The sequence below is a fragment of the Amblyomma maculatum genome, chromosome 3 (assembly GCF_055883805.1).
Source record: "Amblyomma maculatum isolate TAMU_Amacu chromosome 3, ASM5588380v1, whole genome shotgun sequence".
Classification (NCBI taxonomy): domain Eukaryota; kingdom Metazoa; phylum Arthropoda; class Arachnida; order Ixodida; family Ixodidae; genus Amblyomma; species Amblyomma maculatum.
Window position 1 is genome coordinate 153824735 of NC_139346.1, and position 21829 is coordinate 153846563.

Consider the following 21829-nt stretch of genomic DNA (forward strand, 5'->3'; position numbering starts at 1 on the left):
AAAGGAGTTTGCCACATGTCCTGAGATCTGTAATAAAAGGGGGTAGAGGGCGTACACTTAAAACATAGTAGTCAACCCCGAGGCCTTTAAAAACTTGAGCGCCTTCTTCTCTTTCCTCTTTGATGATCATGTCATTCAAGGGCTCAGAATCTTATCTTCTGTAAGAGGGCGAGAATCCAAGCGGAGGAGAAGGCATGCTCACCCTCAAACTGAGGGCACTCACATAGTATGTGCGTAATCGTTAAATCACATGCACACTGCTATCGCAAATACAGCGTAAGAACTGCAGGTGCATTGTTTTGAAATTTTTGCTTAGGACTGATAAGAATGCTCATTTCTTATATTACATGTGACTATTTTTGGCTATTTGCGCTAACGGCTGTTAAAACTTCAGCTAAAACTAAAATTAAAACTAAAACTTCAAAACGAGAGGTTTACAAAATACCATGTCCACAACGCAGAATCAGTGACACTTCATCTACTTTTTCTGCTGTCGTGGAAACAACGTTGTTTAGAAATAGTATTAAACGTTACGGTACTGTTGTTCTTTCTTTCTTTCTTTCTTTCTTTCTTTCTTTCTTTCTTTCTTTCTTTCTTTCTTTCTTTCTTTCTTTCTTTCTTTCTTTCTTTGTGTTCACTCGTGCCTGAAATTTCAACGCAGCAAGTTTGCTTGCCCAACGTTAGTCTCCTTTCTCAACGTGCCTCCCTTGTGTATCAAGTTCCGGTCTGCATTCTCCCATGGCGGTCATTATCTTGGACGATATGTTCCGAGCCGTTGACACACCCTGTCAATCGGCACCTGACGCGGAAGCCTTTTCTCTTCTCAGCTAAGACCACAGCGTATTTGCCGCAGGCGCCGCTGGCAACGTCCATGGACAGGCGAAGATCGGGGCAGGCGTAAATTATAGAGAGCAACCATGGGTTAGAGAAAAGGGGAGCTCCTTGCAGCCAATCGATGCGCGCTGTTGGTCGGCGCGGCAATCTATCGTCGTGGCAAGCGGTGTTGCAGGCGACTCACTGCAACATTAACGACGTTGGAGGGAAAGCGCGAAAGGGAAAGGGTGAAATGGGAGACAAGGGTACCCCGTGTACCAGACTGCAGCGGCTGTGGCGTGCGCCCTTCCTTCATTCCGCCTTTCTTTCATCCTTCCTTTCCTCTTCTTCGGTCTCACCCTTCACGTTTCTCAGTCGGGCGACGTCACTATTGGGCGAAATACGTAACACAGCGGGACAGAGCGACGATACGCTTGTTATTCCTTCCACCTAAAATTTTCCACGAGACTGCCTTTATCGCGCTTTTTATGAGTGACGTCATCTAGGGAAATCTGACGTCAACTTACGTGTTTGCACAGTCAATACGCTTCCACTTTATTATCTTCATGTTTCTTGCTTTAAGCATTTCTCTGCCTTTTAAACAGACGATATAAATTCGAACAAATTCCGTGCTGTCTGTTTTTTTTTTTTTTTTTTCCGTAAGAAAGAAGTACCAAGTTATTCGACTAGTAAGGGGACAGCTTATTTATCTCCTTGTTTCAACAAGTTATCTTTAAAGTTCTCCAGTCGGCGTAGTCAGCGTGGGCGTTATGGACGAAATATCAAGCGCATATGGATCTGGCGGGTAGCAGTTGGCAGGTGATATGGCCGTGCACTGATTTTGTCGTCGAGTTGCAAGACGCCAAAGACCGTACGACATCACCGGATTGGCAGGCGCCCTTCAACACGTGCTACGCTTTTGAGATGTGATGTCCCCTTAGATACCGAATGAGACAAGCTGCCATTAGACTATGAGGCACGCTCAGACGGCTTGGTCGAAACGGGGATTTATATCCATGTCATGTCGTTTTTAACAGAACAAGATTGTATGCTGATCAGTATGTGGGGTATAATGGAAGAAGAAATTAAGATAGTGATTAAGAGAGTAGCAAATGAGGATGCGCAAAAAGAGCGCGCAAACGGGGGTGCCTTCAACTCTTTGCATTCTGCCCTAAAAGGCACAGTTCAAGTGTCCCCCAAAATTTTCACCGTATTCTTTTTTGTTTGAGTATACCATCCTTCTCCTTTCTTTGGGTTGAAGTTTTTCGCAGGCAAAAGAAGGGGGGCTACGCGATAAACAAGCACGAGGGTACGCTTCTTGTTTAGATGATACTGATGGAGGTATGCGAAGCACGGCTGACTAATGCGGTCATAAATTGAACCCTATTAGCATTCCGAAGCAGCGGCCAAGATCTTAATACGCGACCAGAGGCGGTCAGTGGAGATGAAGATGGGAGAACGAAGACGAACGAGAAGTAAGGATGGTCTGCATCGGCTTCTCCCGGAGACGAAGGCGGAAAGAGAATTCGGAAAGCGGTGTTCTGGTAGGGAGAGCGTAAAGCACCTTATCGATGAAGGAGAAAGATGAAAAATGTAAAAGAAAAATAATAATAACATGAGAAAGGAAAGGGACGTCTTATAACCTGCCTATGAGGGTGGAAAGAAGTGAAAGAAAAAATGCGTGTAGGACGAAGAAAGGCATGCGGAAACTAGAGCAAGTAATTAAACCCGGGGCGCTAAATTGAAAATTTATATATACACAATAATTTGCTTGCGAAGACGTCTGGAAGCAAGAAAGCGTCAGTGGACAAGTCAGAAGAGACAAGCTTAGAATACACAGGAGCCCTAAATACCAAGCAAAGAAATAAGGGAAGTGAAGAAAGGAAATACGAAGAGCATAAGATTATTAATTGGGAGGTAAGGAAAGAAAAAGAAGCAAAGTACACGCTGTCTTTTCAAGCCACTAGACCACGCGGTGTCATCGGAAGCGCTTGCTCAGATGCGTTCGTAATTTAACTCCTCCCTCCTCCTTCCTTCGGGTTCGTTAGCGTTCCTGACACGATCGAGGGCACCGGGGCAAAATTTATAGACACGATGTCACCGCGCTAGACGCAAATAAAGTAATTAAACTTGGGCCGCATTACTGACGCAACCACAGCAATGCGTTTCCAGAGGGAAGAAAAAAAATTACAAGGGTTCAACGCTGCAGAACCAAATATTGAACGAAAGCATTAGTTGCGGGTGACCGAGTGTTCTTCTTCTTCTCTCCTTCTTCTTCCTCAGTCCCCATATAAAGCCCCGCTTTAACCAGCCCATATGAGCGTGCCTTAGTGGCCTATAGGGGTAACGTGAATGCCAGGGTCCTAGCAGGCTGATTCTGACATAACCGTCCCATGTGAAACGAGTTGGCAGCTCCTGCCAGCCCGTGTGTCACGTGGGGTGTGACGTCACAGCGTCACGTGTGTAAGACGTAACTGCGGCCGAGTCACGCGAAGGCTTGAAAGTGCGAGTAGTATTGCTTTTGCAATAAAAAAAAGTAACTTGCAGCACCCACTCACACGGTATTTTTTGACGGAAAAAGAACGGAAAACAAATCACGATAAAAGAGGTATGCGCCATTTTGTGTACTCGCTCCGTAAAAGATTTCATGTGTGCGAAACACGCAATAGAACGTCGAGCTATATAGATTTGTTAACACAGGTGCTGTTTTAACTTTGAGATCTTGAATTACTTTCGATCATAGTGGAACGAATGTTTTGTGTCCGGAAAGAGTCATGCGTGCCATTTCAAATCTTTCTACTAGTTTAATTTTCTCTAATCCTGCGCGAGACACAATGCTAAAGTTTTTGCCTTGGTATCGCTCCACTTGAAACTATTACGCCTTACAACAGCACTGCTTGGTGTGGTTCGGCATGATTTTGCTTGGCGATTCAGCACTGAGAAAGTGAAATCAAGAGTTTGGTAAAATGGGAAAGGTATTATTAATGACAGTAATTGGCTCACAGGAAAGAGAAAGCACAGTATCTGTCACAGTTCCTTGGACAACTGAAACACGCCGTAAGGGAAGGAAGGAAGATGGAAGGGAAAGAATATAGAGAGAAAGAGGTACAGTAGTAGTAAGCTGCGGAGTAGGAGGAGGAGGAGGAAGAGGAAACAACTTTATTCAATGCACTCAGGTCATCATCATCATGATCAATGCACTATTAAGTGTCGATAATGTCCTTGGCCAGGGTCACCAAGATCAATTGGTATTTCAGCTGGTCAAACACTAACCAAGCCCGCCACGTTGGGGGTGGAGTGTGTGGAAAGTGAGGTGACTGAAGTGTAACAGGGCAGTGTTCTAAGTCTGCAAAGTGTTTAGAAAATTTCGGGCATCCGGGGGATGTCTGATTCTGTATAGAAATGATCGCGCCAGAGTAAGGAGTGTATTTAGTGGTAGTGAGGGATTTATCAGGAAGAGGACATGTACTAAGAGTTTCCCTAATGTTGTCATAGTGAATGTTGATTTATTTTTTGCAGTGAAGAGTAGCGTCCCACGTGGGTGGATAAGGCCAGGGAGTCCCAGGCGCCCGGTGCTGAAGTTCGCGGGTGAGGCGATGCACTACCTCATTGCCTGGGATTCCAGCGTGACCAGGAATCCACCTCAGTGTAACAGTATTGGGACGTAGCTTGGCGAGAGCTTTGTGTAGATCATCCTGCAGTTCTTCAAGAATGCGACCCATGTGAATGGCGCGTATAGCCTGTATTGGATCCGTGTATATGGTATATCCTGAAGAGTGGGTGGTAAGTGTGCGAGGTCTTGAATACTGGCGACTCTTGGCAGGGTCTCGAGAGTCGCTGTAGGAGGAGGATCTATGTAAGGCCCGAGGGTATGAGTCACTATCTCGCTGCAGCTCTCAATTGAGTAAGCAGTCGCTCCGGTGTTAGTTCGTGATACATAGGTGTTGTCGTTCGTGGAAGCAGCAGGATGAGCATGATTGGACGGTTAGTATCGGGTGCGACGTTTTTTTCGGAATGGAGGTTACTCTGAGGTTATCTGGGAGCGGGGAAGGAGGGTTAATGATAAGGAGGTCGACAGGTTTGAGTGCAACTTGCGTAGTAAGTTCAATCAGCTGAGGTTCTTTAACGTGCACTGACATCGCGCAATGCACGTTAAAGAACCCCGGGGATTTTTGAGAAAGTTAGAAAAGGCACTATATCTGTCTCACTTTTCGGTGGACACCTACACTTACAATTCCCGGCACATAAAGTGGAAGTACAGTCCCGAGTAAAAAAATATCAGCACACATCACGGATCACCGGAATCAGAACGCGTGGCGCTGGGGTTGACGAAGAAGCTGATAACGAGAGCACCAGGCCGTTCCCATTCTTCAGTATTAGGGAGGTTCAGTGAAGTTTACTTTTGCTGACATATAATAAACAAAAAGGAAACCATCGCTGGTCATGACGATTGAGATAAAAAGAAATGTCACATGCACAGTCACTTCAGCACGCTTGATAAAGATTTCTTCCTGCCGTCCTCCCCTGTGCTGCAATAATGAGAACGGCCCGAGAGGCATGCCTGAGTGCCACATAGAGAGATGTCAGGGCTCCGGCCGCTAGTTATTTGTGCTAATATCTTTTACTGGCGACTGTACATATGTCGTATTTTCCAATATCTATCAGAAATACCATCCGAACTAACTGGCAGATGGATGCTGAGTGAAAAGCGAAATGACGTGACACTACCTTGAACATGCATGAAGAGCCGTTGTGTCACAGTTCTGACAATGAAATCACGTTATAATTTCTTCCTGTCCAGACTTTCGGAGCACTTTTATGCTCGTGTCCCTCATGAGGCAACTAAGCTTTCGTTTTAACAATGTGTAGCGAACAGAACCAACACTACATCCTATGAACGTGGCGGCTTGTAATCCATTGGAAATAATAGCTGTTGGGGCACTTTGATTGAAAGAAAATTATAGCAGAAAGTAAAACAAGGTTCCTCTTAATGAATAATATCTCAGAGATTATTTCTATTCAGTATTAGTTTGACTTGCTATTTTTGCTCGAATAAACATTATTTTCTCATGCCGATAAACGCCATCTTTTACTACAATTGTTACTGCAGCCGTGCCCGGCAAAAGTGTACATGTTCTCAAACGTTAAGGTGTGTGACCCTTGCTAAGGTTCATTTCAGGATAAAAAGAAAAAAAAAAAAGAACTCCAAGAGGATTTTGTGGCTGTAGCTTCAAAGCTCCCACTGTCTAGCCACCATTGTGCCTGAGAACTCAGCTATTCAATTCAATAGGTATTCAATGCAAAAAATAAACTGAAATTGAATTGAAAACTGTACTTGTATATATCTTGAAGCAAGATGCACTTGAAGTGATTTTGGAGCCACCACACGGGACCGTGTGTTCGTTTTGTTTCGCTTCGCTTACTGACACTAATGGTGTTTCAGGCTGCCAGGATAGAAGTAAAAGAACACAACAAAAAATAAGGGGGACGCTTAGAGATTGGAACATAACAGCGTCAGAACCAATGTTGCTGCCACAGGTTTGCCCAAGAATACTAATCCGGAGGTTAAAATCCTAGCAAAAGTAATAGCAGCAGTAGTGGTTATTTATTTAAAAAATAAGAAAAGGAAGTAAAAGACTTTTTCGCACCGGTATCTGGTATCTCAATTGTTAAAGCTCCTGAATTGGGGGGGGGGGGGGCGGAAATAAAGAGATAGCGAAGAGAAAGACAGAAGAAATGAAAGAGGTGTGAGACCGAGAGAAAGCACAGGGTTTGCTACGTTGCAGTTATAGATGGTAAGGGCGTCAAACATCCTCACCACAACTGGCTAACGTAGCAAAATCGTGTAATCCAGCATTTTATCATGGGAGGTGAGCGCGGCACTTCGTATATAGCTATCGCCGTAGCCGATCGCCCCGCGTGCAGACCGCTACAGGATTTCGCGCTCTAAACCGCATGTGGAAGAAGGAAAAAAGTGTGGCATTGGTTTTCGTCGTCTCAATCAACTTCTGTCTGTTCCAAGCTGTTCCAAGGTTTACTGCGTTAAAACCGTGCCAATTTTATTGTTTCTTATTTTAAAATTCTAACTCTTGCACGTGGTTGTGGTTACAAATTCGTGAATTTCGATACTTCTAAGACTGATGCTATTAAAACATTATTCAGAATAAAGATGTGGGACTGAGGCAAGTTAGCTAGCGTGGCGCAGGCCGTGGAGGCCTTTGGCAACACTGTCCCATTCGACGGTCTTGGACAGAATGTACGGACCATCGCTGGATCTAGCTTATCCCAGCTTCTTAGAGGGGTCAGGCAAGATTTCTGATGGAGGATTATGGATTCTGAATGCCTAGACCATATGATCGAAGTTCATATCCTTATTTATCAATTCTGATATGTATAGTTTGAATTGGGGAGAGTACCTGTCTGTTGCTGTCTCCATATGACTTGCACGGCGGGAGTGCTTTATGAGGTAGCAGGAGTGTTCTTCGCAATAATTTGCAATGTGCTGTGAGTTCGTGGTAGCATATGAGCGACTCACTGAAGGGTTCGGTTGCTGACTTTACGCCATCGCTCGGCCGGCTATTTCTTGGGCGTGTTGGTAGAAAGCTTCACTTCCCGGATTCGCCGCACGAGCTGTGGTCCATATCAGTTTGATATCTCTCAAGAAACGAGAATCTTATATCTGCGAATTTTGTGCGGCGGGATTGAAGACCCTAACTCAAGTGAGCCTGCTGACTGCCAATTTTGAGTTGCTTACAATGGCAGTAGCGTCAATAAGAAAGCGACCTCCTCCATGACTAGCAGTCTGGGGGTGGAAACCATAGCATCCATAACCAGTCTGGCTGGTTGTTTTTCCGAGTGTCTAACTCCTCATATTGAATACATAGTATTGTTCTACGTATTTTCTGGGAAGACGACGTAGAAGACGTCCTGCAACCTGCTCAGGGTCTTGTGCAGACTTTTGGCCGGTGCTTCTTTCGGCCTTGATGTACTTGAGGGTTCATATTCTGAGGGAGAGGTTTTATGGCGATCCTCCTCTGATGTTGCTTGGGGCAGCTTGAAAGAAACATCGTAAGGGTTCGCCCTCAATCCCTAGCCTCGCAAGTATTCTCTTATCGGTGGTCATGTTATTGAGAGGCGCCTTGTTTAGGCAGTTCGTATTGCTTCTTTGAGTTACTCGCAGGTATTGTAGATCCTGACGTTCAGTAGCTCCTCGTTTGGAGTCGGACAAACGAGGGCCAGCGCACCTGCAAAAACGTCCATGCCACGTGGTCTTATGATGTCCCACAGCCCTGCAACTAATCAGCGCTAGGTTAGATCATGTGACCTGGTGACTCATCAACCTCTCGACCAATCAGAAACTTTTGAGACACCATGTCATCCAATAATTCCCTACCTTTCCCGTGGTTTTCTACACATATGGACTCTAATGTAATCGAATTCAAATGCGCCTTTTTTTTCTTCATCATCATCAGCCAGATATAACCACTGCAGGGTTAAGGCCTCTCCCATACTCCTCCAATTAGCCGGTACTGCGCTAGCTGCACCCACTTAACTCTTGCAAACTTCTTAATCTCATCCGCCCATCTAAGTTTCTGCCGTCCCCTGCTACGCTTTCCTTTCTTTGGAATCAATTTTGGTGCCCTAAACGACCATTGAATATCTTCTCTTCGCACTACATGCCATGCCCATTTCTTCTTCTTGATTTAGACTAGAATGTCATTAGCTCAAGTCATTTCTCTGGCCCACTCTGCACGCTTGCTATCTTTTATCGTTGCATCTACCGCTTTCCGTTCCATAGCTCTCTGCGTTGTCCTCAACTTAAGTAGAATACTTTTCGCTAGCCTCCATGTTGCAGCCCCATATGTGAGTATCGTTAAGATGTAACTGTTATATATTTTCCTCTTGAGCGATAACAGTAAGTTGTTAGTCCTGTCTGTGAGTACTTCCCAAACACGCACCGTCTGAATCTTCTCTTTCTATTGATTTCCCTTTCCTGGTTCGGATCTGCAGTTACTACATGTCGAAGTAGGCATATTCAACTGCCACTTCTAGTGCTTCACTACTTTTCGGAGGGAACCAGCTACTAGATGGTTCGATTGGTCTTTCGCCCCTATACCCGGATCGGACGATCGATTTGCACGTCAGAATCGCTTCGGACCTCCACCAGAGTTTCCTCTGGCCTCGTCCTGCCCGGGCATAGTTCACCATCTTTCAAAAAAAGGGCCACATAATGGGCTGTTGCCGCGCAAGGCGGACTTATTGTTGTCCGATGGCGGAACGAATCACTGCCACATCGGCGCAACTATTTGGGCCGTGACCCCTTTTCCCAAGCATTTCACCCCAGAAGAGCCGAGCACCAGGCCGGGGGAAAGCTTGTACCCATTTAAAAACCGGTGGGTAACCGGCGGCACCAGGGATCGAACCCGGTACCTCCCGAATGCGAGGCGGATGCTCTACCACAAGTGGTGGTCAGTTCGAAACCCACCGCCGGACACCCACCGGTAAAAATGGGTACAAGCGTCCCCCGGCCTGGTGCTCGGCTTTTACAGGGGTGTGCGTTTGGGAGAAGCTCCGTAAACCCCGCTGCGCGCCCTCTGTAAACTGATGTTTCTTTACGAGGCATTTCAGCATTACCTTAGTCTTCTGCTTACTAATTTTAAGGCCTAAATATCTGCTTCTCCTGTCTAGATCATCAATCATTCTTTGCTATTCGCCTCTGAGTTTCTTAATAAGGCAATGTCATCAACGAGTTGTAGATTACTGCAGTGTTCTCCATCAACCTTTTATCCTTAACTGCTCCCATTCCAAGTTACTTACTACATCCTCTAAACAAGCTGTGAATATTACTGGGAGATCATGCCTTTTGCCTAACACCTTTCTTTATGAGAATTTATTACTTTCATATGGAGAAGTACATGGTTGCAGTGCAGCCACAGCAGACATCTGCCAAATGTTTCAGCTCATCTACACCTTGATTTCGCAACGTCTGCTCCTTCATAATAGATAAATATTACCTCAAAACAAGATTTCATTTGTAGGGAGGGGATCCTGTTGGCGCACACCTCAGATTGCGCATGCGCAGTACAGACTGAGATGTTTCTTGCAGATGTCTACACGCTAACGCTAATCCGCAAATACTAAAGACTTCCATCTCTTCGGGCTGCAGGTGAACGCTGACGACACAGCGTGACACCGAAGTGCGTCATAAAACTGCTGCCGTATAAGAACGAGAAGACACCTCTCAGGTTTCCTCCACTGGCACGCGACGTGGTAGACGGAAAAAGAAGCATAAAGCGTATGAGAAAAGACGACTGAAAGCAAAGGCATCGAAAAGAGGGGGGTTTGTCAAGCACGTCGGAGGTTGAGAAGGTGCTGTCCTGAGGGTGTCGAAAGCATGGGGCGACGCAACGGAGCGGCGAAAAATGATTAGCAGGACAAGGACCGCTCGGCCGTTGGGCCACCGGATTGTTAGCTACAGCGCACGCTTTCGCCGCGCGAAGCCAGGGTAAACAGAGATCCCCCAAGACGGAGTGGCCGTAATCGCCGCCTGCGCCGCTGCTTCCAGGGTTCGGGAGCGCTGGGGAAAGGAATGAGGGGGAAAAAAAAAAGAGGAGCCGCTCAGGGAGTTCAGCCGGCCCTGTCGTGATCGGTGATAATGAGACGAGAGGGAACGAAGAGAGGTTGCCTTCTCCCTGCTATATATATGGAGGGATTATCGCTGGAAGCAATTTACCTTCTGCCCACCATAGGAAGCACGAAGCGTTGTTCGGTGGCCGCGGGAGATCGCGGCACTTAGCGAAGCGAGCACTGCTGAGATGACACTGCACTTGGGTGTAAGACCACTTTGGAAGGCGAGGAAAGGAGAAAAACAAAGTCTTGCTATTTCAACATGCCGGCCAGACTAGGCGAAAATACAAGATAGAAGTTACTAATCACGATGGAAATTCGACTTCGGAGCCCGAGAGTGAGGGTTTGTGTGTGCACTTGCGGCTGGGAGGTCGGAACGATATCATCGGCCAATAGTAGGGCGCTCTAAAGAGATCGTATCACCCTAATGAATTGTGCCTCGTCTAATCGACCGGCAGCCGATAAATGACCGGGAATAGCTCACTGCAAAGAATAACCGCAAAACAAAAAGAAAGCTGCTGCGTGTCTGTCGTTGACGCTGACATGACAGAGCCTAAGCTTTACGCCTGCCCTGATTAGCGGTCAGCAAGCGAAAATTTACAGCACCCGTGAGTTCAGAAAAAAAAAAAAAAAAAGCAGGAACCAGGATAAAGAAGCAGAGAACATTGCGAAGTATTCAACTTTACAAGCAGCGATTTACCACCGTTCCTAAAAATCAGCAAGCGATTCTGAAGCTACTGAGAATTTAATATAGCGTGCCTTTGCCCATCTCCATCTCGTGGTAATTATGTTGTTCTAAGGATGACCTTGAAAGTAGTAATTAATCTTTCACATTGCACTCCAAGCCAAGAGCTCGAAGCAACGTCTACTGTGCCCCCCAAGAGTCAGAACCCGTACCTCCACCCGTCTATACTACGCAATAGTATCGGCGAAAGAGGGTCAATTAGCATCATCTCAGCAAAGACAGTCCGCTTTTTTCCGGTAAGTTGCATATCAGATACTACCCTTTTAATGTGTCGGGCGAGCAATGACGTGTGCGTGCAAACGATGCACGTTTTATTCTTTTTCATAGACTCTCTAATGAGCGCCTCATATTTAGCTCATTAGCCTCGCCTTGGTGATGCAATAGTCAGGGCACTTGACTGCTGTGCCTGAGGATGTGCGATCGAATCCCGGCCGCAGAAGGCTGCTCTTCGATGGAGCGATAAGGAAGGCGCCCGTGTGCTGTGTGATGTCGGTGCCCATTAAAGGACCCCAGGTGATCGAAATTTCCGCAGTCCTCCTCTACGGCGCTTCTCATAGTCTGAGTCGCTTTGGGACGTTAAATACCGTCAACCAAACTAAACCATTTTGACCATCAATCAATCAATCAATCAATCAATCAATCAATCAATCAATCAATCAATCAATCAATCAATCAATCAATCAATCAATCAATCTTTATTTCAGTTTGTGCATGCAAACTGGGGATGGTGAGAAAAAAGCAGTGAATTATACACCGCTTGACGGGCCTCACCACCCCTACAAGTCAGCAGTAGGCAGAAGGCAAACACAACCACTGGTAAAAAAAAAAAAAAAAAGTGAATACAAGTGCATCTATAGAACAAGGTTGACAGTACATGTCTCATAACTGGCAGCAATAATAGACGCAGAAGACCGTGAGGCTATAACACAGAGTGGCGCTATCCCAACAAATGTTCTATCCCAACAAATTTTAAAAGGAACATTTTGGTAGGGCTCTAGTTCTACCATTATATCAATAGTGTTGATAACACTAATTTGAAGTATTGCGCGATTAGTTAACAATTAAAATAGATGAGTTGAACACCTGGACATGAACTCATTACCTGGAAACCAATGCGTTCTATGATGTCTTTCCGTCTTCACGAAAGACATAGAAGTGGCGATAACAACACAGACTAGGTTGATATTCCCCACGCCACATAGTCAGCTCTATGATAGTCGGATTGCCAATCAAAACCAACCTCTATGACATCCATCTCTTTCGGTTTTCTGGCAATACAGTCGTGTTATTCCAGCGAATATTCCCAAATGATCACTGGTTGTCCCCAACGGCTTTTTGCTTTGCTCAGTATATATCCTGACATTCACATTTGTCATGGATCTACGTTCATGCCCAAATGAGCAGGACAATTTATTTTGGGCAGATGAAAGAAAAACGTTTAGCGCAAGTCGATGCCCCTGGCAAGGAGAGAGCGCGTTACGCTTTCTGAGACATGATGCCGGGTTTCGTAATAACGTTACTTTAACATTGCAGCTTGCTTCGTCTCAGTAAACTTCGGAACCGGATGACGAACAGTTCTAGTTCAGCGTAATATGGCACAAACAAACGACGCTATGAGCGGCAGTTTTGTTTATTTTTAGCCTTCAGGCCACAAGACGTAATAGTTATTTACTTATTTAGAGATATTATCAGTTCGAACAGGACGACGGTAAGAGTGTCTTCATTAACCGTATTGTAGAACGGGAAGGGAATGAAAATCAAAATAGCGCGGAAACAATTCGGGGTAGAATTAATTAATCGTAGTTGCTCCCTAACCTAATTAAGAAATGGCAATTACCGATAAATTGCAATGAACTATCAACGCCGAAACACGTCATGATTAGTTGTTTCCATACAACATACTACGAGAACATAAGAAAACAAAACAATGAAAATCGGTGAAAATCAGTGAAGCAACGTACAGCGCAGAGTATCCCAAATTAATCAAATAGCGTCAATTTCTAAAAGAATGAAAATCCTTGATGGCAGCACTTCACGACTCTCAGTCCTTGCTGCTTGTTGTGGGGAGCTTCTTGTAATGGTCCGATGCTGACGGAAAAAAAAGTGATTATTTAAAACAATAATTACAGAGCTTTTGCTCTTTTACGGTTTTAGAGTGCTTCTTTCGCGTTATAGATGATAAGGTTTTCGTCGATGCGTTTGAATTTTGTTTATGTGTGGTTTTCTTTTTTTCAGTACTATAAAAGGGATCCAATATTTATATCTTCCTGGTGGAGAATTCTTTTTTCATAAAGGTTAAACGGAACTCCGCCATAATTTATATGCCAGGCTGGTTTTGACATTTTCTGCGGATGGATGCGCACACTGACGAGCCTATAAATGATTTCACCTTACATACTACACCACTTATGAGGTCATCAGTTTGACTGACAGCTATAAGGCGACAGGAACGCGACCGGACAAGCTGGTGAGTTCTGAGTCTATAAAGGCTTTGGCCTCAATAACGCCAATCTTCACCGAAAAGGGCGTGACGCCTCTGGGGACGGACACTCTACGCACACCGATGAGCCTTTACAGGCTTTCTCCTTAATAAATGTCTACACGAGAACGCAAAACTGGAAGACATTTAAGCTCAGCCTTTAGGGTATGGTGTGAAAGCATTAATGGCTCCCGCTTGCCGCATCCCCTTGGGGATATTCATTCGCGTAGATGCACTCTTTTCCTGCACAATCTCAGATCCCTTAATATGTGCCTCCCTTGCTCATTAGCCCAAGTCCCAAGTTTCCCAGTTGTTTCCCTGCATCCATCCCTAAATATGAAACACCGCTTTAACCAAGCCACACGGACGTGCCTACGAGGCCTCTTTCTCATCACACAAGGGTCCTTGAAAGTTCAATTCCCGTGCGTGTTGCTTGGTGTTCCTATTACCGCGTAAAGTTTGGTGCTGGTCGTACACACTCACCTTGAGCTCTGTCTTTGATTCCGTGACATCCGAGGCTGGGTCCTTGGTTCGGACCAGCCTGGCGACCAGGGTGAGAAAGCTGGGCTTGCTGAACGTGAACATGTCTTCTCAGGAGGCTGCGAACCAGAGCAAAATAAAAAAACACGAATAAATCGATGGCTCCGCTTCATCACACCTGTGAGTACAGACCACTGAAGTACGTACACGTTGGAGAAAACAAGTAACTGATTAGATTTACACTTACGGGCAGAGGCTCTTTATTTTTCTTTCCTTTTGCATGCCTCAGCATAATATATATGTTACTACATACAAAGTTATCTGACTCAGTGGTAGGTACGGGCCATGAGAAATAATGGAACAATCGGACAGAGAAATAATCGATTACTATCACATTGCTTGTCAAGCACCTTTCATTTGCAGCACCTATAGCATTTGTTTTTTAATATTTCCTGGGAACACGTCGTAGTGACAGGCATTGAACTATATCTAGATGTAGGCACCGAAAGAATATGCGTTGATTTCACACGTGAATACTTTGCGGACTATCTCGTAGTTACCTAAAGCTCAGCGTTTCGCCTTTCTCTGCTCTAAGAGGGCAGAAAACCTAGGCATGTTAAAAAGAATATTAGTTTGTGCTGTCACGGCGAAATGCGAAATGCGAGGCGCGGAACATGTGCTAGTCAGCTGCAGGCCGTTCAGGCTTACAGTTTGGTTTCGAGGAAAAAAAGTGTAGCCCATTCAACCCTGTCATTCATTACCGTGGAAAATAACTGGACTTGTGAGAACTTTGAGCCTTACAAAAAGCAATTGATGTAGTCCAAATATCAGAGCAGTAATTCATTAGGTGCAATGAATTGCTTCTAATGCCGCAAGTCTGGTACATGCACTGTAAAAATTGCTTGCTGGATAAGAGCAAGAGGAATAGCTCCGTTCACACTAACCCTGTGTGGGGTGAGGTATCATGTTTTCTTACGTTTTACATGCAAGCAAATAGTAAAATGTTATAGTAGCTCTGGAAAAAGAATGTCACCATTTTAGACTAGTTAGACCACTGGTTTTGTTGGGAAAGAGGCAGTGAACATTTGTACCAGTTATGTTCTAGCAACGCCTTTAATATAGTATACACATTCCTGTCACTGCCTTTGCTACGCATTAAAAAATCAATGAGAGCGAGAACTTGCGTCAGGAACTGTTCAGAGGCCGACATTTTGAAAACGGTCACTGAAGCCATGAGGCAATAAATATCGATCTAAAAAAAAAAAAAAAAAGCGTACAGAAACTCGCTGTTACGCAATAAAGGGTCTCGTTGAACTGTACACACGCACTTGTAAAAACATGGAGAACAAGAATAGGTCTGCTAATAAAATATAACAGCACCTTTATTGGTTTCTTTGATAGCTCATCAGGTTTCTAAGCGCAAAAAGGTGTAACATTGGTACAACGCTATTCGTTTTTTGGCACTTGAATCAAGGGGAACGCATGCAGTACGTCACGCTTCTAGAAAGGGTTTTAACTCCCAGATCTTTGCACGGCACACTATGGAACTCGCCATGTTCGTCGAACTTTTGTAAAGCGGGAACTCTTCACAAAGCAGGGCGCATGTCTTACGAAAAAGTCATGCATTTTTTTCTAGCAGGTCAAAGCTTGCCGAATGTCAGAATTCAATGTGCCTGTTTCCGAACGCGTAATAAGAGTGCTGTCCTGGATTAGAGTTGTCACGGTGGGTAAAAACGGCAGAAAGTTAACAAGACTAGATTAACGAGGCTCCAAATTGTGATGATTTCATGGTGTATAAAATTCGGGCAATTACACCTTTTTGAAATAAAAATATGTGGCAAATTTACTGTCTTCACTATACTATCAATGCGTCCAGGAACCTTGCGTGTAAGGCTGAAGAACCTGCAGTTAGCATGAAAAACAACACAACAGTAGTTTAGCCATAGCTAAGCGCAAGTTTTGGTTAGGAATATGAGAAGCGTTTTCTCACTAAACAGTTCTATTTAGGCTTATTAGGCTTAGCTAGACTAATTATGCCTAATTGTGCTCAAGGAAGGGCACTTATGGATAATGTGTGTTCGGACAGCAAAATACTACCGTAATGTGACTTTACAGATCTTATAGTCTAAAGCCTTACTTAGGTTTTGTATGGTTTGTGGGGTTTAACGTCCCAATGCAACTCAGGCTATGAGAGAGGCCGAGGACTTCGGAAATTTCGACCACCTGAGGTTCTTTAACGTGCACTGACATCGCACAGCACTTACTTAGGCAAGGCTTTTAGACTAAACTAAGGCTAACATGATTAGTTAAGGTTAGGTAGGCGGATGCCAAAGTTTGGTGACACAAATTCAAATTTCATTTTCAATTTAATTAGATACCGAGTTGGCCCCACTCAAATCAGGTTGTACACCACTTATGGTCAAATTCGGACGAAGTAAAATTTTGGGGGTCCGATGGGCCAAATTTTGGCCAAAAGTCCAGTTACGAATGACCTCGCAACCCGTGCTAAAGTTGGTTACCCTTACGGCCAGCGCGGTTCAAACGGGTGTGTATGTGCGTCCAGCGAATTTGCAATGCACGTCAGTCTTAACGCACAAACACGTTGTACAAACAGAAAGACAGGCACTCATGCACGCAAGCACGCACGCACACTAGCCTGCGCTTATTGTTATGTTTGTCACGAATAGTCGCTGCAGGATTAGGCAAACAGAGCACTGGACGAAGATTGCTCCGAATTCATTACCAACACTGGAAAACTCGCGCAGATTGCTTGGTGCGCGTCACATGATGAAGTATACAGTGAAGTGCCTGCTTTAACGACCGCAGCTGTTACCTCAGTTATACTTGATAATATAAGCCAACGGTCGAGATCTCCACACGATAGAAAGACTCCTTTTCTGAACGTAAGTGCTTTGAGCACTCGTACATCACTAACTGCCCGAAAGACCCTAAGTACGTTGCTGCAAGGGTACCAAGCCTTCGGAAGTTCGGAACAGATATGCAGCCGAACGCGCTTGTATATCCCAGAGTCCTAGCACGCTCAGAACAGCGTTACCTCGCTGCCTTCCCATCAGGTCCTGTGTGGGCTAACCCGCGGCTGTGTGTAGGTGGGCTCCGCTCGCCCGTATACGGTGCATGCTTGATTATCGGGCTCATTAGCCAGGGCTGCTCTCAAGAACGCAACGTATGCGCGCGTGCCATGCTCCCAGAGCAAACTCTTATTTCCTCTCGAACGATTTACCACCTTGTGCACCAAGTCACGCGCCCGCCGAACACCACGTGGTACTTGACTTCCGCTGCACGTATACCACCGGACGATATAATTCCTTTACGGGGAAGAGAGCAATGTGAAGACGTTGCGTCGCAGAGAGAACTTTGGTTCATGTGGTATATTAAATTAGAATTGGGGTACATGAAATGCGCTGCATATACACAACCCGCATTTCTCGCACCCTAGCCTCTTTTAACTGTGACGTAGCAAATGGTGAGAAATGCAAAAAAGGGGACGTTTTTGCTAAAGTCGTATATCTCTACATGTAAAGCATAGTTCAACCTCTCAGCTACGCCGTCCGCCTTGTATTGCCATCTATTGCTTCTGCTGGTATGCTGGAAGTGCAAAGTGATCCTCTATAGAGCAAATATTGCCAGTAAGCAATTAAATAAAGGAACAAGAAAAGAACGTATGAAGTCTGTGCAAACAAAACGATGTTCGGAGGTTTCGTGCAACTATTCTATATAACGGAGAGATCGCAGCCGGTTTAGCATTTTGGGGCGCATGGAGCATAGCCAGAAGTGCGTACCCTCGGAATGGTGTGGGCGACGGTTCTTCTAGCTCTATGCAGATTCCGAGCATTGTAAGTGAAAGTGAGAACGATATCATATCAACTCAAAACGAGACTTGGTGGACCGTATATTTTTCACAAAGGCGTTAAATATTTCTTTTTTCTTAGTTAGTTTAGTGGGGTTTAACGTCCCAAAGCAACTCAGGCTATGAGAGACGCCGTATTGGAGGACTCCGGAAATTTCGACCACCTGGGGTTCTTTATCGTGCACTGACATCGCACAGCACACGGAATTAATTAAATATGATAGCCTCTTTGAGGACGTCAGTCTGGGAGAGGACTTTTAGTGATCCTTGTTTGCTTTTACCTGAGGTAGACTAGATTTTTACGGTGACCAAGCACGGCGCTTCTGGGGCGGGCACCCGTCCTTAACTTCTGTGGTGCAGATGTCAGTGCTATGTGTAATATTACTGGAAACATTGATGTAATCTTGCGCCTGATAATCATAAGGAAGGGCCGTTAAACGGGTAGCACTGTTTGAGCAAGCTGGCAGAGATGCAGATGTTGATGTCTGATTCAATGTAGATGATGCAACTGATTGTGCTGCTACAGTCTGAGCCAACGTCTCAGAAAAGGCGGTCATCATACGCTCAACTGCAGTATTGAGGGCTTTCTCCACTGAAGATACAAATGATGTTGCCAAACGGGACTCAATATGTCGAACAAAGCATTTTCTTTCCATCCAATATCGCCACTCGGCCTTAGGTCTACCTATACCCTATATTAATTTTTTTGTTTCTTTTCGCATTTATCTTCTACACACAAAGCGCGGCTTTTAATTAGACACTTTTGGGAAAACGCACATGACGAAGAAAAGTCCTCCGCAAATCTGGCACTCAGTGTCCATGGCCACACATGCATGAGCGCATGTTGTACAGCACAAAATCTTCCCTCTAGGTTATTACAACCAGATAACCGTGACCACCCGCCCGGCTCTCTGGATGTTGTAACATACGCACCGTGCAAGCCGGACGTGATGAGCATGACGCCTAGCGGCCGAGTTCAGCGATACCCTTACGCGGAAGCGAAGCGCGACGGGACCACAGACGCAAACTGCACATGTCCTGTAGCATCAAGCCTAACTTTGGTCGCGCAGAAAGAACTCTGTACAGTTGAAGAGGAGCGTCTGTTCGCTCTAGCTGGTGTGGGGGAGAATGAAACGAGGGAAAGGAGAAGGCAAATGAGGTGCAGTAAGGCTGTGCGGCTCAGCCCCGTCTCTGAAAGTGTACGTCACGCCCGCTGACGCTCAGAGCGAGCATAAATCAAGAGCGTGACTCTGCTCCCTCGAGCGAGCGTAGTCTTGCTGCTATGTGGACGCTGCTTCAGCGGCGGCCGCGGTCGTTACCGTTAAGATACATCTCTCGGCTTGAGAAGATCGCGAAGAGGGCTGCTAAGGTGTGGAAATGATGGCGGAAAAAAGAGCTTTGGAAAATGACGCGAGCGTTGAGCAAGGGCCTGTTTCATGAACTACACTGCCGAATTGACCGCACTTTTCATAACAATGCAATAGACCATTGCTTTGTTGTTTAGTTATGACGTTATACTACTTACGCTGATATAACAGTGACGCTGTTGATGTTGCAGCTGCGGTTGCTACATCAACAGTTACGGCAAAGGTCTGTTAAATCAAATCATGTGACACTGACACACGCGAAACCAAGATGGAGATCCGTGAGTCGTTGCAAGAATGGAATGCGACATTAGAAACAACATTGCTTCTACGTGTTTCTATGACTATGTCAAGGATTTGACCCCGTACACAATGCTGTCATTGCCTTCGTTTCTTGATTAGCACGCCGTGATCACATGTCTTCGTGCAGTTCACCTTCACACGTGTCTTCCTTGGCCTTCCTAGACAATTGAATGGCGTGGCCCCTAATGCGTAAAAAATGAACGAGTTCATACCTTCGCGACTGCAGTGTGACGCATGTAATAGGTTCGATCTCCCATTCATTTTGCAGATTTGTATTACGTGCAGTTATCCCTTTTTCCTCGCCGCTGTCGCTTAATCTTCAAACTTCATGGCCGTTACCAATAATAAGATACTTTTATGATTGATGAGGGCCGCGTAGTAGTACGATGTCAAGTCTTACACTGTCGCATTGAAACTGCAAACGAAGAAGCTTCGAATTGAAGAATGCTGTGAAGATGCGAGCATCGAGGATGCAGACTTAATGACAAAACAGAAAGGGTGCCGAACTGAAGTGGTGTATTAGAGAAACCCTGCCAACATTACGCACTACTTTCAATGTCCTTACGCACATCTTTAAACTGAGCGAGAGCATGGGGCACAAGCCTTTGGCACGCATCGCCCCTTGGAGTCAACGATGCCGCAAACGAAGAAGCTTCGAATTGAAGAATGTTGTGAAGATGCGAGTATCGAGGATGCAGACTTAATAGCAAAACAAAAAGGATGCCGAACTGAAGTGGTGTATTAGAGAAACCCTGCCAACATTACGCACTACTTTCAATGTCCTTACGCACATCTTTAAACTGAGCGAGAGCATGGGGCACAAGCCTCTGGCACGCATCGCCCCTTGGAGTCAACGATGCCGCAAACGAAGAAGCTTCGAATTGAAGAATGTTGTGAATATGCGAGTATCGAGGATGCAGACTTATTAGCAAAACAAAAAGGATGCCGAACTGAAGTGGTGTATTAGAGAAAGCCTGCCAACATTACGCACTACTTTCAATGTCCTTACGCACATCTTTAAACTGAGCGAGAGCATGGGGCACAAGCCTTTGGCACGCATCGCCCCTTGGAGTCAACGATGCCGCAAACGAAGAAGCTTCGAATTGAAGAATGTTGTGAATATGCGAGTATCGAGGATGCAGACTTAATAGCAAAACAAAAAGGATGCCGAACTGAAGTGGTGTATTAGAGAAAGCCTGCCAACATTACGCACTACTTTCAATGTCCTTACGCACATCTTTAAACTGAGCGAGAGCATGGGGCACAAGCCTCTGGCACGCATCGCCCCTTGGAGTCAACGATGCCGCAAACGAAGAAGCTTCGAATTGAAGAATGTTGTGAATATGCGAGTATCGAGGATGCAGACTTAATAGCAAAACAAAAAGGATGCCGAACTGAAGTGGTGTATTAGAGAAAGCCTGCCAACATTACGCACTACTTTCAATGTCCTTACGCACATCTTTAAACTGAGCGAGAGCATGGGGCACAAGCCTTTGGCACGCATCGCCCCTTGGAGTCAACGATGCCGCAAACGAAGAAGCTTCGAATTGAAGAATGTTGTGAATATGCGAGTATCGAGGATGCAGACTTAATAGCAAAACAAAAAGGATGCCGAACTGAAGTGGTGTATTAGAGAAACCCTGCCAACATTACGCACTACTTTCAATGTCCTTACGCACATCTTTAAACTGAGCGAGAGCATGGGGCACAAGCCTCTGGCACGCATCGCCCCTTGGAGTCAACGATGCCGCAAACGAAGAAGCTTCGAATTGAAGAATGTTGTGAATATGCGAGTATCGAGGATGCAGACTTATTAGCAAAACAAAAAGGATGCCGAACTGAAGTGGTGTATTAGAGAAAGCCTGCCAACATTACGCACTACTTTCAATGTCCTTACGCACATCTTTAAACTGAGCGAGAGCATGGGGCACAAGCCTTTGGCACGCATCGCCCCTTGGAGTCAACGATGCCGCAAACGAAGAAGCTTCGAATTGAAGAATGTTGTGAATATGCGAGTATCGAGGATGCAGACTTAATAGCAAAACAAAAAGGATGCCGAACTGAAGTGGTGTATTAGAGAAAGCCTGCCAACATTACGCACTACTTTCAATGTCCTTACGCACATCTTTAAACTGAGCGAGAGCATGGGG

At 45.4% G+C, this 21829-nt stretch overlaps 1 protein-coding gene across 1 annotated transcript in view; it reads right to left on the reverse strand.

Annotated features, from left to right (window-relative positions):
* LOC146196518 (solute carrier family 7 member 14-like) overlaps nucleotides 1-14249 on the reverse strand; it is a 77024-nt gene extending 62775 nt beyond the window's left edge. The window contains exon 1 of the mRNA XM_084596368.1: nucleotides 14148-14249. Coding sequence (XP_084452494.1) covers nucleotides 14148-14249 — 102 coding nt within the window. The remainder of the gene's footprint in view (nucleotides 1-14147) is intronic.
* Nucleotides 14250-21829: the final 7580 nt, after the last annotated feature.